Source organism: Dromiciops gliroides, chromosome 1, assembly GCF_019393635.1.
Source record: "Dromiciops gliroides isolate mDroGli1 chromosome 1, mDroGli1.pri, whole genome shotgun sequence".
NCBI classification, from domain to species: domain Eukaryota; kingdom Metazoa; phylum Chordata; class Mammalia; order Microbiotheria; family Microbiotheriidae; genus Dromiciops; species Dromiciops gliroides.
The window spans coordinates 235,032,042-235,052,894 of NC_057861.1; the positions used below are offsets into that span (position 1 = coordinate 235,032,042).

The 20,853-nt window shown below is 34.2% G+C and overlaps 1 protein-coding gene across 1 annotated transcript in view; it reads right to left on the reverse strand.

The window, feature by feature from the left end:
• Window positions 1–20,853, reverse strand: part of ROCK1 (Rho associated coiled-coil containing protein kinase 1) — a 132,028-nt gene that overhangs the window by 26,274 nt on the left and 84,901 nt on the right. The window contains 7 exon segments of the mRNA XM_043964625.1: window positions 48–154; window positions 4,113–4,359; window positions 4,471–4,562; window positions 4,957–5,092; window positions 9,623–9,671; window positions 13,366–13,454; window positions 16,680–16,746. Coding sequence (XP_043820560.1) covers window positions 48–154; window positions 4,113–4,359; window positions 4,471–4,562; window positions 4,957–5,092; window positions 9,623–9,671; window positions 13,366–13,454; window positions 16,680–16,746 — 787 coding nt within the window.

Here is a 20,853-nt window from a genome sequence, read left to right on the forward strand (position 1 = left end):
TAATTCTTTAATGTCATCTCCAAAAACAAAAGGAGATACTTCCATACTTTTCTGAATGATTAAGCCATGTCTTGAGCCTCTTTTCTTTCCCCTTCCACTCTTTCAAGATTATGTTTAAGGTGTTTCACCTCTTCTTGTAAAGATGTAATTCGAGCTAACAAGGAAAAAAGAAAAAAACATAAATCTAGATAGCATAAATTGTGTTTTGCTCTGTTCCCTCAACCAGATTAATTTGAAGGAGAAAATATGCCTAATCAGGTAAAAGTCTAAATACATTCATACATAGACAAATGCAGTTTGGGTGGTTATGAATATAAAATGGAAAAAAAACCCCAACCAAAAATATTAGAACATTGCTTCACATAATTTTTAGCTTGTCTAACTATCTATTAGTCTGAGGTTACCTACAGGTTATAGGTGCAAAACCCATAAAAACATTAAGTCACTTTTATATAAGGCTTTATGAAATAGTTTATATATAGTAATCAATCAACAAGCAGTTATTAAGTATCTACGATGTGCCAGGCATTGTGTTAAGACCCTGGAGACACAAAGAGAAATGAATAGTTCTTGATCTCCAGAAATTTATAGTCTAGTAGAACGAAGCACAACCCTTACTACATAACAGGCATATTGATAAAAGGGATACAAGATAATTTGGGAGGAGGGAGAAGCGGAGGTGTTGTAGAAGGTCCAACTACAGGTATGGAGACAGCTAACACAGAGAAGAAAAGATGGAGATGCCATGTTAATGTCACATTTATTCCCTCTTGCCCTCCCTCTATTTTCTGACAAGTGTAGGGACTTCAATTGTCTTTTCCATTACTTTGTAGCTTTCACATTTTTTTTTATAAATGACAAATGTCCCCTTTCTTTAAGAATCCCTTTTTATACAGTGATCTTCCTCTAAGTTATTCCATACACACAAATAAGATGGTTATATTATTTTTGTTTTCAGTCTATGCTAACTCTTGGTTCTAAAAATAGAAGTTTCTATTTTGTGATATCATGAATAACAACAAATTAAAATCAGCAACTAAACATTAGACCACACAGAAAAGGATAAAGCCAGAATTAGGAGAATGTTGCACTGGATGAAAAGAATAGATATTCTTAGGAGAGATTTATAATTACTCAATAATTATTTATTTAAAGGAAATCATGATCAATCAAAAATCAAGGTCTTTTTGAAAAGATTGCTTGTTTTAAAACTGGAACACAAAAATGATAAAAGAATGTCACGGTCATTATCTCATGGACATTCCATAAGAAAGCATTAAACCTTCTAAAAACTCTCTGGAAAAATAAGCATTAATGTCATGAATGACTTTTTTGTTTTATTTTCTGTAGTTGACCAAGGGGTTAATTTGTGTCTTTGTCTAATTTAAAGCACATCCAACTTATTATTTCCTAATTTCGAAATGCTTCCTGCCACATTTTAGCTAGTGACATATATTTGCACTGACATATTTTATGGTCTATAAAGTAATTTCCTTAAAACTCTGAGCAGTAAGATAGTTCTCCATTTTATAGAGGAAAAGTGAGGCTCCAAAAGGCTAAGTTCCTTTTTACTAATAAATGTTAGAACTAGGCCTTGAACTCAGTTTTTTCTGACAACAAAAGCAGTTCTCTTTCTACCACACTACAGCTTACTACAAACCAAACTATGCACTTCATCAGGACTGGGGCCACATCTAAGCTTTGTATATATCAGACATAACATAGCAAAATTGTGTCAATCATTATAAAATTATGTAAATAAATACTCAACATTCTGTTATCTAAACAACCAGACTCCAATGAGAGTTGTATCTAGTAGGTGGTGAAGAATTCTCTTTGCCTTTTTTTGGGGGTGGCGGGGCAATGAGGGTTAAATGACTTACCCAGGGTCATACAGCTATAAGTGTCAAGTGCCTGAGACTGGATTTGAACTCAGGTCCTCCTGAATCCAGGGCTGGTGCTTTTATCCACTGAGCCACCTAGCTATGCCACCTCTTTACTTTTTGATGCATAAAGTTAACACTTCTTATTGGTTCCAGGGTAACCCCAAATGTACCTACTAGTTAATTATTGTGATAATTTAAAGGTGTCAAGCATCATGTTGTGACAGTATAATAGAGCTGATTTTCTCTTCCTACACTCTAGGATATTTTAAACCTGTAGTCCTGAAAAAGATTTCGTTTGCTGTGATAACTTCAGAACCAATGGGATGCCCTGCTTTTTCTGCTTCCATAAGCACAGAAATTAAATTTAATTAGTACTTATTAAAATCTAGAAGAAGGCACTTTGTTAGGCATTTTGGCAGGTAAAATGATAAGTAAGACACTTTCTGTTCTCAAAGAACTTACAATTTAAGTCTGGCAACTTTCTCTATGGAACTAGAAGTTAGTACCAAACTTAACTTTGTAGCCCTAACTATGCTCCCATAACATGATTAAGGACCAAACATCCCTTTTTTCCAGTGTGTTATTTCGCTACTGCCATATTTACTTATTCTGCCATGTCACAGTTTCCTTAAAAGAACAGAGAAGAGGGGGAGGCTAGGTGGCACAGTGGATAAAGCACCAGCCCTGGATTCAGAAGGACCTGAATTCAAATATAGCCTCAGACACTTGACACTTACTAGCTGTGTGACCTTGGGCAAGTCACTTAACCCTTATTGCCCTGCAAACAAAACAAAACAAAACAAAACAAAAAACAAACAACCCCCAAAACAAAGCAAAACAAATAAAGTATCTTTCTCTTTAAAAAAAAAAAAAGAAAGAAAGAACAGAGAAGCAATTGGGAAGAGTTAGGCAAATAAAGTCAGATATATCTGGGGCAGATGGTGTTTTGTTTCTGTTCCTAAACTAGCACTTCTAGGCTTTGCACTCTTTAAACTCACAAAAGAATTAATTAATACCTAACCGCTCCCAAATATCAGTCTCTTTGTACAAAGGCTATATTTCAACATGCAGCTTCTCATTCCTAAAGATATAAGGCATAAAGCCAGGCTCAGTCCTTATTTCCTTGGTGATACACCACAGCTCCCTATTTTAATCTCTTTGAGTATAAGTCTTAGGATTCTAAGGAAGCCATAGAATTTCTGTTCTTCAGTTTCCTCATCTGTAAAGCTGTTTTGATGTTTTGTTGTTTTTTTTTTGGCAGGGCAATGAGGTTTAAGTGACTTGCCCAGGGTTACACAGCTAGTAAGTGTCAAGTGTCTAATACCGAATTTGAACTCAGGTCCTCCTGAATCCAAGGCTGGTGCTTTATCCACTGTGCCAACTAGGTGCTCCCCCCCTCTCCCCCAATTCTGTAAAGCCATGTTATTTTTCCAGCCGTTTCCCTTCTGGGTTTATTCACCCTAATGAGGATAAAGTTGATTTTTAAAATTAAAATATCTTAAGAAGTGATAGTGGCACTACGGCTTGAGTATACTCTAGTGCTGGGCTTGGAGTCAGAAAAAACTGAACTTAAATGCAGCTTTTGACATTTATTAGCTGTAACCCAAGGGGTACATTACTTATTGTGTTTCAGGTAACTTTTTTTTTTTTTTGGCGAGGCAATTGGGGTTAAGTGACTTGCCCAGGGTCACACAGCTAGTAAGTGTTAAGTGTCTGAGGTCATATTTGAACTCAGGTACTCCTGAATCCAGGGCCGGTGCTCTATCTACTGCGCCACCTAGCTGCCCCTTCAGGTAACTTAAAAATTTGTCTACTAAGAAATACAATCTGCACTGATGAAGGAAGTCACAATACCAAGAATTCTTCCAACTAATAAACACCAAATACTATTTATATGTTTATATTAAAATATATTTATATCTATATTCTTATATAATATACAACATTTAACACATCATAATATAGAATACCATAATATAAAAATACAATGCATTATATACCATATCATTTTAGCTTATCATAATCTATATTACATACATATATGTAAATGTATGTTTATATGCATGCACATATAAATACATACACCCACACACTCACATACACATATGAACACACACACATATAGTATAAACCCAGTAAGGAATTGTTACTTTGAAAGAAATCAAAAGGTGCCCATTTCTGGTTTCACCAAAGCACTTGGATCTGTACTTGTATTTAACACTTTACCTTGGAGATCTCCAATCATTTCGGATCCATGACTTCGGTCTCTTCGTTCAGCTTCTAATGCAGCCTGAAGCTGGTAATAATCCTTGTCCACTTGTGATTTGGTTGTCTCTAAAATTCTGTTTCGCTCTTGCAATTCTCTGTTCAGGGACTCTAACTGACTTACTGATTTGCTCAATTCTGTGTGGCTCTTTCTTAATCTTGCTGCTGTGTCCGATTCTGTCCTCAGTAAGTCATTGGCTTCTTTTAGCTATTAGGAAAGAGGTAAATGGGTCTTTGGCTAAAGTATGACCAGAACCACAAAACTGTAATAAAAAACCACATCACCAAAAGAAAAACCGATTGTAAAAAGAAGTCTTACTTGCTTCTGTAACTGTGCCATTTTCTCATTTGTAAGCTGAGAATTCTGGCTAATTTTCTTCAGGTCTTCCAATTGATCTTTTAATGTAGAAACTAGAAAAAATGAACATAATATTTTAAAATTTCTCTCAGAAAACAATTATCCAAATTATGCTGCTATAGTATACGTTTTATCATTTTAAAATTTTTAATCATTAATACTACAAATCTTCCTAAACTCTTACAGTTATTTCAAATTTTTAAAATTAGAACTAAAATAGACCATAACTGCTAAGTCTATCAACAAGCATCTGTTAAGTGCCTACAATGTGCTAAAGCACTCCTTGCTAAAAGAACAGACTTCTATATAAACTTAATTCATACTGGACAACTTTTGAATTACTTTAAGGAACCAGGAACCATTATTACCACAATGAACATCTTTATCTAAAATACAGTCTCATGGCACAGATCTTCAAAGACAGTGTATTCCAAAACTACCACTTACCTTCATTTTCAACATTCCGTCTCTTCTCATTATCCTGTTCTATTTTTCTTTGGTATTCATTAACTCTGTGCTGCAGCAACATTTTTTCTTTTTCAATCTGAGACACTGTGGATTCTAAATTTTTTCTTTGATTTCCCTGAAATAAGAAATATTAACAAATTTCTTACCTTATTGCCATTCTCATTTTAAAAAAATTTTAAAGGTAGCCTTAAAAAAATAAGTCTATTAAGAATTATAAGCCAATAAGAAGTAAAAGAGAAAGGTTTGGTTTGGTTTACTTTTTTTTTTTGTGATAAAGAACTTTAGAATAACTTGAACTCTTTAACATTGAGTTTCCTGTCTGCCTCATGATGCAGTGAGAATTCCATCATTAAAAGTAAAACCTCCTGGAAATTCTGTGGTTTTAGAATGAAAACCTTTAATTGTTCTTCTATTTTTTCCTTGAATTTAGGAGAAAAATGGAAAAATATGCACTGGTTATTACTTTTAGTGGTCTCTACAATGTTAATATAAAAACACGAAAAATACATTACCTTTTTCAGCTCACAAAATTCATTAGACACACTAAATTTAAAAGGACCATTTATTTAAGACAATTCTTTACTGGATAAATAAAAAAGTAAATTAAATTAGTAATCTGTTATAAGCTAAAAACCTCTACATTTTAAGCAATAAAGCACTTTAGTTTTCTTTGATTGTTTCTAAGAAGCAGACAAAAAATTGATAATTGGAGTAGAAATCAAAATTAAAGTAAAACAAGTTACTATATTTTCTGTATTCAGTGTCCCATCATCCAGATGCAAAAAACGCCAAAGAAAATGAAGGAAAATAATTCAATGACTATAATTTTTTGCCACATCAAATTCTATCTTATCAGTTTCATGTTCTGAGCCATCACTACTAGTAACCTGCTCTAATGAATAATCTAGTAATGGACATCTGAGAAAGTGCTTGGATTGAGACATTCCACTTCTTTACATGTTTATTTCTTAATGTGGGATTATTTTAAACAGAACAATTCCTTTCACAAACTAAAGAAACTTGAGGTATCTAAAGCAGGTTTGAGAAGCATAAAGAGTAAGAGGCTGGGGGAGCCAAGATGTCTCAGTAACAGGAAGCAGTACAACACACTTCCCTCTCTCGACCTCCTGTACCCACCTCAACTCCTTCAAAGTGACCTAGAATGTGCATCAGACTGAATCCTGATAGGGAAATCCAAGAAAAAGTCAGAGTCAATTTTTCCAGCCAAAGTTGGTATAGGGAAACAAAGATCTGAGGACATTAAGGATGGGGTCTGTCCAGGAGCAAAGTACCCAGGACAGTGTACTGGGGCAAGAGGAAGTCTCAGACTCATATCCAGGTGACCCCAAACCCATTCCAGGGTACAGCAATAAGAACACATACTAAGTGGCAGCCTTGTTGCCTACTAACTAGTTCTAGTTCATAGATCCAAGGAAATAGCATTTTGATAAGGAACGGTAGAAAGCACTGAAAAGTATATTGAGAAGGAATGAGTTCAGAAGCAAGTAGCAGCTGTGCAGCTCAAACCCCTCCAGGAGGAGAATGGAGTCTCAGTTCCAGTTTTCTAGCCCAGTCTGGAGCCTGGGAGTAATAAACAGGGCAGGAAACGCAGGTCAAACAGAAGTTTGCACTGCTGTCACTCTGAACCATCAGAGCTTTCCAGATGAAGCTAGCAGCAGTCTGCTGTTGCTCAGACCCAAATCAAGGTCATGAACATACAGAGCTCAGACCAAGGGGGCAAAAACCAGGCTTTGCCCTGGATCCAAACACTTAGTACTGAAAGCTTACAGGCTTCTGGCATGAGCTATCCCTGACAGCCTGGAATAACACAAAACTTAATACCTCAAGAAAGCAACAGCTAAACTAGTCCAGATACTTCCTCCCAAAATGCATAGAGCTTGACCCTAATACCAAGTCCAAAATCAGGAAGTAGGCTGAAAGAATGAGCAAACAAAAATAAGCAACCCATCATAAAAAAATGATTATAGTGACAGGGATATTTAAGACACAAATCTAGAAGAAGAGAATGACTCCAAAACATCTATAATCAAAGCCTCAAAGAAAAACAGCTTGGGCACAAATTCAATTAGAATTCCTGGAAAAGATGAAGCAAGGGTTTAAAAAAGAGTTTTTAAAATGTTTTTATTAATGAAACAAAAGCACTTCAGGAAACAATTGGAAAATAAGTGAGAGCCATAGAATAAAGAATTATAAAGGGAATTAAAAACTTTGACAAGAGGTACAAAATCTTGCCCAACTAACAAAACTGCTGTCCAGTTGTTTCGGTTGTGTCCAAACTCTTCATGACTTCATTTGGTGTTTTCCTGACAGAAATAGTAGAGTGCTTTGCCATTTCCTTTTCTAGCTCATTTTATTGGTAAGGAATTGAGACAAACAGGGTTAAGTGACTTTCCCAGGGTCACACAGTTAGTAAGTTATGAGGCCAGGTTTGAATTCATGAACGTGAATCTTCCTGACTCCAGGCCTGGCATCCTATCTACCCTAACACCTAGCTGTCCCTGAAAATTAGAATGGACCAAATAGAAGCCAATTACTTCATAAGGTGACAAGAAATTAAAACAAAATCAAAAGACTGAAAAAATAGAATGTATCTTATGTCAAAAACAACTAACCTGGAAAACATATCAAAGAAAAAATAATTTAAGAATCAATGGACTACCTGAACACTAATAAAAAAAAAAGAACCTAGGCATGATTTTTCATGAAATCTTAATGAGAACTCAGAGGAACATTAGAGCCAAAATCTAGAGCTTCAGAAGAAAATCCCAGAGCTGTGTAGAAACTATGAAAGATGAGAGGATAGGAGGAGCAGCTGCCATTTGAATCTCATTCTCCACTGATGTGGTCAGAAGAGGGAAACACACACATTCGAATAGAAATACATTCACTCATCAGGAAAATGGGAGAGAAAGTGGAGGGGGACTTAGGAAGAGGCCAAGTTAAGGAAGAAGTTAGTCCTAATCAAAAGAAAAAAGATGTATGAAAATATTTATAGCTCTTTTTTGATGTAGCAATGAATGGTAACCTTGGAGCATGGATAAACATTTTATAGTAGTATACAGATGTTACGGAATACTTTTGTGTCATAAGAAAGGATGAAGGGGATGGTTTCAGAGAAACCTGAGAAGACTTTTATGACCTAACAGAGCCAGAACAATTTATACAATAATAAGATAAAGACAAACAACTTTGAAAGGCTTAGGAACTGTGATCATGATGAAACACACTACCTACTTTTTGATACAGAAGTGAAGAACTCAAGAGTGTAGAATGAGACATATTTTTGGATATGATCCAAGTAGAAATTTGTTTTGTTTGACTAAATGTTTGTATCAGGGGTTTTGTTTTTCTTGTTATTCTAATTCCAAGGGGTGGAAGGGAATGAGAGATCTGGTTTTTGCTGATTAAAAAAATAAACTTTGAATGAAATACAAAATAAAAAAGAATATGTCATTTTAAAAAATCAGTTATTAAATGCCTTCTTCTTGTCTGTGTATTTGTTAAACATAAATAAACAGTTCTAAAAGGAGTGAGAGGCTATGCCATATAAAGGCTCTGCCACCATTTTGTAGCAGTTATACTTGGCAGAATAAGAGAGTTAAAATGGATAGGAGATGAAAGTTATGTCAATTCATTTTGCCTATTTTGTACAGTACTTTGCAACTTCTGAAAATAGTTTTCTAAAATCCAATGAGAAGTGCACTACTAGTTTTGTGGCTCAGTTGGATGAAGTAGCTGTTATCATCATTCTCATATAATGCCTTTGCACACCTTAAATTATGGAGATCAGAAGCATAAATGCACTACCATTGAAATTCTTAAGATACTCAATTATTATTATTATTCCTCAAAGAATCTATCTGATTTTTAATAATTTAAAAAAATTTTTTAATAATCTCAAAGAACAAGCCCACTACTTCAGAATTTCCACATCACTATTTTATTCTTTGCATCCTTTTGTTTTTGTTGTTTTTAAGTGAAAATATTAACCTCTTTTGTTCTTCTAAAGATTTTTGGAAGCACTGTCCAACTTTACTCTATTAAAAAGCAAGGGGAAGGCCCTATGAAACATGTTTTTTTGCAAGTAACACTCGGACAGTTATCCAGTATGAGTTCTCTCACTGACTTTATGCTTTAGGTCATAGGTCATAGGTCCTAGGTCCTAAGAATCAAGTTACAATTTCTTTCCCACTCCAACTTTTTTTTTTAGAGATGCTCTCATTCCCTCTGTTCTGAGTAATTAGGAAAAGCTCTTTGATTTTAATCTCTACCAGAAAAAAAATGGATGTTATTGGCAGTGTTTACCCCACTCCCTTGAGGCCTAGTAAGGAGGACAGGAAAACATCTACCAAATTGTGGAACAAAAGTCAACAAGAAGTAGCCTATAATAACGTGGCACAGAAACCCTTTTTCTTCTGTGAAAAATGATAGTTTGCATTTAGAGGTAGAAATGTATTTCTAGCTCTTTATTTCATAGTGTGACTGACTCAAAAGGTTAAGCCTTCACCATAAGCTACCCTTCTATTTAGTATTTAATACATAGGATTGAAGTTAAATATTGCTATAAGAACCAAAACAAATTTTCAAATTCAAAAGAATTTGAAGATCAGAAACCAAAACCTACCTCTTCATCCAGTTCTTTCATTATCTTGTCTAGCTTTATGTTTGAAGTTCTACAAAACAAAAATGGGTATAATGAAAACACAATCCTTTCTTGGTTATTTGGAAACGATCATCAGCATCTCTCTCCCCTCTTTCATTTGCATTTTGGCTATTTCACTGATCATTTTCACTTTGATAGAAGATTAGGCAAGGAGACAAATCAATGATAAACTTGAAATAAATACTGGCAAAAGTGAGGTTTGGGGATTATCTTTGTTTATCCAATTCATTTATCCTATAATATCCTATTCTGCATTGACAAGGATATAATTTTAATTTATGGTTATTTCAATCAAGAAACATTTACAGGTCATTTTTGGGACCCCTACTATATAGTTCCAAAAAAAAAAATTCCTCAAATCTTCTTTCTTAAGTATGCATGCTTTATGCTTTCCTTTAATTATACCAGAATTAAACCATTAGAAAAAGTGCCATTAATGCTATTGAAGAACACAATAGTAGAGAAATAGGGTGTTTCAATAGCATAACTACATGAGAAATATATTTAAATCCAATCTTATAATGATATTGTCCATTTTACAAAAACACTTTCTTTAAATTTGTATCCTCAGTCTGCCTACCAACATTGAATAATCAACTGCAGTACTGTAGTAAATGTCATGTAGATCAGTGCTAACTTTTTTTTTTAGTGCTAACATTTTAAAAGAATCATGCAAAGGAAAAGAAACTGCAGTTCAAATCTTTGGGAGAAAATACCTATCATTAATTCCAACATAAGCAAATAGTCATTTCTGATTCTTACACAGATATACTTTAGGAGTATATTCCATAAATAGCCCTTATTTAAACTATAATATTAAATAATCAAAATTATAAATTGAGAGTCTGTGTAATACTATTTGGAAAATTAATCCAGGTGTAACTGAATTTATTTTGGTCTCTTTTTAAGCAAAATGTGTCTCCTCTAATAAGATACTGATGATAAGTCAAAATTTACCACCTGGCATAGGGCAAGCACCATATAAATGTTAACTGTTATTATTATTTCTTTAATTAGATGTAATTGCTTCATACTTAGTATCTCTATATTGGGTTTTTAGATATGATTAGCATACAATGTTAGTGGTGATAAAAATTAATGATTTTTTATGCAAGGTAATTTGGAAATGCAGTCAATTGAGTTGAAGTCACCAGATTGGAAACGGGCTTGTTTCAGTCAAATACCTAATTTTGTTTATGGTATTGTGAAATTTGTTGTTAGAAAAGCAACTTCTTTTATAATCTGGATGTTATTAGAGTATTAAGTGACCTAATAAAGAAGGTAGAAAAGTTGTTTAAAAAAAAAAGAGTATACATTCCAATGCTGCAGGATACAAAATAAACCCACAAAAAAAAAATCTTTTTTTTTTTTTTTTGGTGAGGCAATTGGGGTTAAGTGACTTGTCCAGGGTCACACAGCTAGTAAGTGTCAAGTATCTGAGGCCGGATTTGAACTCAGGTCCTCCTGAATCCAGGGCCAGTGCTCTATCCACTGCGCCACCTAGCTGCCTCCCCAACCCACAAAAATCATCAGCATTTCTATATATTACCAACAAAGTTCAGTAGCAATAGATAGAAAGAAAAATCCCACTTTAAATAACTGTAGACAATATATAATACTTGAGTCTACCTTCCAAGACAAACCCAGAACTATATGAACCCAACTATAAAACACTTTTCACACAAATAAAGTCAGATCTAAACAACTGGGAAAATATTAATTGCTAATTGGTAGGCCAAGCCAATCTAATAAAAATGACAATCTTATCTAAATTAATTAATTTATTTAGTGTCATAACAATCGAACTATCAAAAAATATTTTATAGACCTAGAAAAAATAACAAAATTCATCTGGAAGAACACAAGCTCAAGCATATCAAGGGAATCAATTAAAAATTCAAAAGAAGGTGGTCTAACAGTACTAGAACTTACACTGTATTATAAAGTGGTAATTATCAAAACAATCTGGTACTGGCTATGAAATAGAGCAGTGGATTAGTGGAATAGAAAAGATATGAATTACACCATAGTAAATGGTTATAGTAATATAGTATATGATAAACCCGAAGAGCCAAGCTTTTGTAACAAAAATTCACTACCTGACAAAAACTGCTAGGAAAACCGAAAAACAATATGGCAGAAATTAGGTATAGAGCAACATCTCACACTGTATGTTAAAATAAGGTCAAAATGGGTACATGATTTACACATAAAGGATGATACTATAAGCAAATTAAGAGAGCATGGAGGGGCAGCTAGGTGGCGCAGTGGATAAAGCACCGGCCCTGGATTCAGGAGTTCCTGAGTTCAAATCCAGCCTCAGACACTTGACACTTACTGGCTGTGTGATCCTGGGCAAGTCACTTAACCCCATTGCCCCATTAAAAAAAAAAAAGAGAGAGCATGGAATAGTTTATCTGTCAGATTTATGGACAGGGAAAGAATTTAGGACCAAAGAAGATATAGAAAGGATTACAAAATGTAAAATAGATAATACTGATTACATATAATTAAAAAGCTTTTACATAAACAAAGCCAATGCAACCAAAATCATAATGAAAGCAGAAAAATAGGAAAGAATTTCTGCAACAAGTAAAGACCTTATTTCTCAAATATATAGAGAACTGAGTCAAATTTATAAAAATACATGTCATTCCCCAATTGCTTAATGGCCTGAAAACAGGCAATTTTCAGACAAAGAAATCAAAGCTATCTATAGTCAAATGAAAAAATGCTCTAAATCACTACTGATCAGAGAAATGCAAATTAAAATAACTCTGAAGTACTGTCTCACACCTATCAGAGTGGCAAATATAACAAAAGGGGACAATATTGGATGTTGGAGGGGATGTGGGAAAACTGGGATGCTAATCCACTGTTGGTAGAGTTGTGAAGAGATCCAACCATTTAAAAAACTGTGCATACCCTTTGATCCAGCAATACCACTGCTAGGTTTATATCCCTAAGACATCTCCAAAAAGAGAAAAAGACCTATTTGTACAAAAATATTTATAGCAGCTCTTCTTGTGGTGGCTAAGAATTGGAAATCAAAGGAATGCCCATCAATGGCCAAACAAACTGTGGTATATGATTGTAATGGAATATTAATGTGCTTTAAGAAATGACAAGCAGGGTGATTTAAGAAAGGCCTAGAAAGACATATGAACTAATGTATAGTGAAATGAGCAAAACCAGGAGAAAGGTGTGCGCAGTGACAGCTATATTGTTTGATGAAGAACTGTGAATGACAACTATTCTAAGCAATAGAATGATCCAAGACAATCCCAAAGGACTCATGATGAAGCATACTATATCTACCTCCAAAGAAAGAACTAATATTAATTGAACATAGACTTAAGCATGCTTCTTTTCAATTTCTTTCTTTCATTTTTTAAATTTACTTGAGTTTTCTTATATAAAATGACTAATATGGTAATATTTTACATAATTGCACATTTATAATCTATATCTGACTGCTTACCAACTCAGAGGGGGAGGGGAGGAAGGGAAGGAGGAATAGAATTTGAAACTCAAAACTTAAATATATTCACAGTAGCAACTTTTAAATATTCATTTCATAACTTTAAATTGATTATAAACATTTTCTATGACCCTTATTATATTTACCATAGTACAAGCTTTGAAATAAACATTTCCTATACAATTTAAAGGCTGTGAGATATGTTATTCAAGTTTAGTCTCACCTGCACTTCTGCTCCATTTCATCTTTTAATTGTATTTCATTATGCAGTTGTTCTTCCAGCTTATAGATTGTGTTTTGCAAACTTTCCTGCTTTAAAGAATGACATAACATTCATTTTTACAAAAAACAGAGCATTCTAAAGAGTAATGAACCAAACTTATAATAGCAAGTCTCTGCTATTTAGAGGCTAATTATTCCACTGTAGATTTTTCTTCTTGTTACTTTTTAGATTTCACTATTTGCAGTTCTGTTGGAGGGCTATTGAGATAAGGAGAAGAACTGAAATTCAAATCAATAAATTTTCCAACTGTTCTGTTTTTATAAAAAAAATTTTGGTTGTAGTTAAAGGCATACTGAAACTAAGGGACAAATGAGACCTCTAAAAATGCAACAAGTTTTTATTAAAAACTGATATTTAAATAAATGTTGTGCCTATTTGTAGTGAAATATACATTTATCATATAAAGAGACCAAGTTAACCTAAATTGGGGACCAAATTTGTTCCTGTTTGAGAGAAAAAAGTAAGTTCATGATCATTCACATAGATTATCACACTGAAAAGGTAATTAGAAAAGGTACACATCAGATGTATAAACAATTATATTAGTTAGACATAATGAGTTCCAGAGGATTTCACTTGGCTTACTACAATGCTTTCAGATCTAAACATCTTAGTATGGTAACATAACCTTTAATCATTTTTAACAAAGCTCTGACAAAATGCTTTCAATCTAGCACTAAATAAGGGGTTGTTAACCTTGCATCCATTGGAGAACTTGATATCAAGAAAAAAAGATTCTGATAATTGTGTTTCAATATAATGAAAAAATATTTTTAAAATTCTGAGAAGGGGTTTCATAGGCTTCAGGAGACTACCAAAGGAGTTCATACAACACTAAAAAGGTTAAGAATCTCTATTTAGATGAATTTATCTTTCAATGAGAGTGGGGGGTGGGGGGGTGGGGAGGGGAAAGCACTGCCAAGGGACACCTGAGTGACACAAATTATGGTCACTGATAGTCCATCAGGGTGCTTCCTGGGCCACATAATGAATAGACAAGAAGCTCAGGCAATCACTTAGGCAGTCACTCCTTTTCTTCAGTCTCCTCCACCTATTCCTTCTACTTAGCTGAACCCAAGAAGTAGAGCCCAAGCTGAAGCAAATGTACTGACAGCTAAGAAATCCAAGATTTCCCACAATGGGTAATACTGTGCCCATACCAAGTTGTATTATCTAGAGCACAGTCTTCTTTTCAGTTACTATAAGGAAAAGATGTACAAGAAAAAAAGAATAAAATATAATTCTCTAAAGACCCGAGAAAATGCATTTCCCTCCTTTGCAGAGGAACCAAACTATCGGTGTAAAATATTACATATGTCAGACTCAGGTGATGATATTTTGGTGAATTTTCTGAACTTTTTTCTTTTTCTTCTTTATTTTTTGCTACAAAGGATGGCTCACTAGGTGGGAGAAGAGGAAAAGGATTTAATTTGAAATGACTGAATTGTAAAAACAAGTATCAATAAAAACATTTTATAATATTCTTCTCTAGTTTTAGGTGAGATTACACTGAAAACTACTAGGCACTTTGCAATCTGGTACCCACGATTGGTCAAGCTCTGCAGTAAGACCACAGTACCTTTAGCAAGAGGGAATGAAAACAATCATAATATATGAAAATTTTATTATTCTCCCAAATGTAAAAAACTGAAATTGACTTTCAAAACATCTTAGTTTTTAATTTAATTGCAGCACCATCTATACTCTCAAGGAGCTTACATTTTATCAGACAGCTACATCATGAAAATTAGTAAGTGCCCACATGATAACTTGTAGAAAGAGAAATCATTAGAAACAAGGGGAGAGGGAGACTGACAGAGACACATATATATACAGTTTTAAGGTTCCCAAAGCATTAATATATACATACATATATATGTATGTGTATATATGTGTGCATATATACACACACACATGTATAAAAACGCTCCTTTGATAATTATATCTCTTAAGAGCTAAGTGCTATTAATCATCCTCATCTCATAGATGAGTAAACTGAGGTTGAGAGAGCTGAAGTGAATTGCTCAAGGTAAGAAGTGTAAACTGTGAAATATAACACTGAAGACAACTGGCCAAGGACAAAGCATCTCTGTTAAGCATTTAAAATTCCAGTATGCCTTTAACTTTATTGTTGTTTTTTTGGCCGGGCAATGAGGGTTAAATGACTTGCCCAGGGTCACACAGCTAGTGTCAAGTGTTTGAGGCCAGATTTGAACTCAGATCCTTCTGAATCCACTGTGCCACCTAGCTGCCCCATGCCTTTAACTTTATAAGGAGACAAGAGCTACCTAAACCTACCTTCTGGTAAAATGCTTTCAAGGTATTTTAAATTCTAAATCTCCTAAAGAAAGATTCTAATTTGATTTGTTAATATTCCTATGCAACTAAATGTTCTATTATATGTGGAAATAAAAATGGCATGTTATAATGAACTATAGACTTGAAGAAGTAAAAAAGACACAGTTCTAATTCCAATTCTGCCAATAATATCCAAGTACCCTTGTGCATGCCACTTAACCTCTCTGGACCTCTCAGTTTGCTCACCTGAAAAAGGGGGAAGGCAAGCTAATCCAATTCTATAATTTTATATTTAGGGTTGACAGTAAATCAAGATCTAGATGTTTTGTGCTTTTCTTTTGTTCCATCTCTCCTGCCAAATCCTTCAATTCATTTTTGGATGAAAAATATCAGGGAAAAGAGGAAGAATTAAATAATTAAACATGGTTGAGAAAAAATGTGCTGTTTCTCACCAGCTAATAAACATTATTACTGACAAAGAATCTGATGAGTTGTAGGCTCCCAATGTAGCAGGAATAGGAACAAAAGGCTACTGGATAACTGTTCCACTAAATTAGTGCAATTCACACCTCAGACTTCTTTGAAAAATACTAGTTAATGACAACAACAACAATACTCTTTGACTCACACACTAACAAGTTAGTGCCTTTCTGTGATGCTCTGTACTGTTTAGGATGCCCATTAGAAAGAACTATTTTCTCCAACATGACCTTTCTAAGACAGTATTTCTGTTTCAACAGACCAAGTAAATGAATTAGACTTGTCAGATTCCAAACTACTAGTATTAAAATGATGCCATGGAAAGAAATTCTACAGCATACTTTTACTGAATAATTGTCTAACCACAAAACAATAACCATACTCATGTTCGATCACGCTTAAACCATATAAATAGTACTTCCCACCTTCCACCCCGAACTAAAGCCAACTAATAATCATCATAAGGAAATACATACCAAGCTTTTATCCACATTGGCAGTGGTTCTATTATCATTAGGATTTGCTGAAGATACAGATAAATATCTAGGGGAGAGGATTGGAAGAAAGGTTTTAAAGGTTATTTTAAAAGTCAGTATCAGTGATCAAGAATTGAACCTACCACATTTTCAGTACTATGCTAAAGGCATTATATAAAAACAAATGTAAGGATAAAGAAATGAAAATGAAAACTTAACATAATAACACCTTATATATCAGTCGCCAAAATTAAAAGTAGTATTTGAAATCAATATCATGGGTATTAAGATATTGATTACCTTTCCTCACTTCCTATCATCTCACCATGCTGTTTGCTATTATTCTTAATCTTTCTCTTCTAGACCCCCAGTTCTGAACACTCTCTTTGACTTTCCCAGATCCAATTAGTTGACTTTTTACTTTATCTTGCCCAGAAACTGGCTTTCACAGCAATTCTATCCCATCTCCCCAACACACCCATCATGGTGCTTCTGGTATCTAGCTTCCCCTTTTTATGCTGTCTTCTCTTGGAAGACAAGTTCCTTGAGGGGAGGAGGACCTGTCTCATATTCTTTGGATTTCTATTGCCAGAGTTAGCACAGTGTCAGGCAACATAGTAAACCCCTTAAGAAATGCTTTATCAATCTATTATCACTCAGCAACAATAAAACAATACAAATTTCCACTGCTACTTGGTTGTTGTTGGTTTTTTAATAATAAACATTTTATTTAAAGTTTATCATTACTTCTTGTTTAAACCCTCGGACTAAGGCCATTTTTTTTTTCAGGTATTACTTATTCTTTGTAACTTTGGAGGTAGAAAGGGGCGGTATGGGAATGTTAAATGTTACACCTCAAAGCTGCAGAATGTCAAATATTTTGGAAAAAATTATACAATAATAATTGCTGGGTGACTCTGGAAGTATCAAGCAGAGGTCAAAGCCCTTGAAATCCTCAAATGTTGGTGTAATGTAATGGTACTTCAAATATAGCAAGATATACATAAAGGGAATGTAGTTGCTTTGTGAGACACAGGAAATATTAATGTAGAATCTATCAGGGATCATTCAGATAGGATCCCGATATACAATGGGATGTTGATTATATGTCTTCTAAACAGTCTCCTCCAATTCTAAGATTCTATGAAATAAGTTTACCTCAGTCTCTCTAAGTCAATTAACAAGGGAGAAAATGTTTTAAATAGAGTATGGAAAATGCAAAGAAGTTACAAGCACTGAGTTTCTTCCTTCTTTTCCAAAATGGCTCCTTTTTCCTGACCCTGTGTTGTTTGTGCATTTAGTGGATTTTTCTGGAGGAGAATAGAATAGTTAGGAATTCCAAAAGATAAAGGAAAGTGAAAAACAATCAGACTTTCTGTCTGAGTGCTATTCACAGCTTTCACGGTGAAGGTTCAGGCACAATTCAGTTGTAAAAGTTTTTTTGACTTGATTACAGTGTATCTGGCTTTTCCAATTCTCTATTTCACTTCAGAGAGAAGGAGGTTTAAAAAATAAACTTCATGGTACTAACAGATCTGATCAATATAGGCAGACTTTATTTAGTGAACATCTATCTACAATGTTGCTTGATACAACATAAATATAAAATATGACAAGAGGACAAATAAAACAATGCTATCAATCACTGAATGTGTTTTTGTAAAGATTTTTATATACCAAGGGTATTTTTATATACTAGGAATAGAGACTGGGCTTGTAGTTTCTTATTTCAGGAAACTGCTAGGTGAGAAAACTCCCTCTACGAATGCAATTTGGAACCTTCTCTATGGCTATATGTCCCATATATTTTAATTTGTAAAGTTGAAATTTGAAGCCCCAAAGCATCTACTTTCATCTTATTAAAAGTGGTCCAATAGAGTACCGGCCCTGGAGTCAGGAGTACCTGAGTTCAAATCCGGCCTCAGACACTTAACACTTACTAGCTGTGTGACCCTGGGCAAGTCACTTAACCCTAATTGCCTCACTTAAAAAAAAAAAAAAGTGGTCCAAAACTCTAGCACGTCAAGATATGTATATGTATCTCATACATATACATAGATATGTGTATCTGTCATTCAATACATTAGCTATGTGATCTAGATTCTGTCATTGGTAGATATATGTATATTATCTATACTCTTATCCAAATCACTGCTAAACATGCTAAATTGTATAGGGCCAAAGCATAGCTCTCTGAGACAATATATTAAAGACCTCAAGCAGAAGAACAAGATTTTTTTTTTAAATTTTACATATAAGGTATTTTATTTTTTCCGTTACATGTAAAGATAGTTCTCAAGAAGAACAAGATTAAAGACAAATTAAAAACCAAGGCAGAGGATCTATTTCCTCTCCTCAGTAAGAGTCTCATATCTGTTCCTTAGGTTTAAATGTTCACTAGTTTTTGTTCTCTTTCTATTCTGACACAGGACAGGATTCTCATTTGGATGTTAATACTCTTTTCTTCTTGTTTTTACACTGAAGTATTTCTATATTTTTAAGAGCACTGTATCCCTCCTGATGATCTGGAAAGTGGAAAAGCACCTGAGTTTTTTTTACCTTCTCTTCAATGAGAGAGACTAGCTTTCATTTCATTTCATTTATTTATTTTTTTTTTTTAGTGAGGCAAATGGGGTTAAGTGACTTGCCCAGGGTCACACAGCTAGAAAGTGTTAAGTGTCTGAGGCTGGATTTGAACTCAGGTACTCTTGACTCCAGGGCTGGTGCTCTATCCACTGCGCCACTTAGCTGCCCCAACTAGCTTTCATTTTAAGCAAAGCTAACAGCCACTTGGCTGAGGAAGAAGTACAAAACACTATATACTATATAGGTAAAATGTGTCCTGCTTTCCATAGTTTTTGGAAATGAGACCCTCAGTTCATTTTTTTTCTTGTTAGTAGCTTTGGGAGAACTCAAGGATAAGGTATAATATTGCTAAAAAAATTACATAAGCCAAGGGAGGAAGGAGAATACTTACAAAGGATACTTCCAAAGAAATAAAGGACTATGTAATTTTTGAATTATAGCTACTTCCCATCACCAGTGGTAAATTCACCAAAACCAGAAGACAGCATTTATCAAGAGAATATTGTGCGTATTAGAAAAAAGATTACTTTTTTAAAGTTCTGTTGTCTATGTTTTAATGTGGGATAGTTTTCTTACAAACTACCAAAATGAGGTTTAGTCATTTATTTGGCATTGTAACTCCAAAAAAAGCCAATATTAATCTTATGGATTTCATTATTAGAAGATATATGCACTGTCAGTTTATTTTCTCATTTTTCTAAGACAGACATGAAGAGGATTTGGTATCTTTTACAAAAAGATGCAGGTCAAAAATGAGAAATCTCGTATTATGGCTATAAATAAGGAATTTAGGAAGTTTCCAAGGAAAAATAAAAGGTTTTTTAGCCTCCTCTGTTGAAATAGATAGGTGGCAGGGCAGCTAGGTGGCGAAGTAGATAGAGCACCAGCCCTGGAATTCAGGAGGACCTGAGTTTAAATCCGGCCTCAGACACTTGACACGTACTAGCTGTGTGACCCTGGGTAAGTCACTTAACCCCAATTGCATCACCAAAAAAAGAAAGAAAGAAAGAAAGAAAGAAAGAAAGAAAGAAAGAAAGAAAGAAAGAAAGAAAGAAAGAAAGAAAGAAAGAAAGAAAGAGATACATGGCACTACGTTAGATAGTTCCTCTGATCAGAAAAGTTTTTAAAATAAGAAGGTTTAGGGTTTCAGTAAATGTTGTTGTCCATAAGTGAAATGTCTTAGTATTATGCTAATTACTTATTTATTTCTCAGAAGGCCTAAACTTTGCAACTTTTCAATCATAGAATGAGAACTGCAAAAGAATTTTAAATCCTATTCAGTCCAAGTAAATTCATTTTATATGAGAAAACTGAAGCCTACAGAGGGAAAATTATTTAGCTCCAGGTCACAGTCAACTGAGATCAAAACCCAGACTTTCTGACTACCCAATTCAGTGCTACTTCTACTACAACACCTCACCTTGTAAGGACATTCTTGGGTATATTCTTTAATGCTATGTACAAGTGAGAAAAACTAAGGCTTAAAGGAACACTAAGGACAATGTGTTTTTACACTTCCCCTTATTTATACAATTCTGGTACTTCTTCTGCAGTTATAGTAAGTTGCCTTGGTGTTTTGAAACAAGCA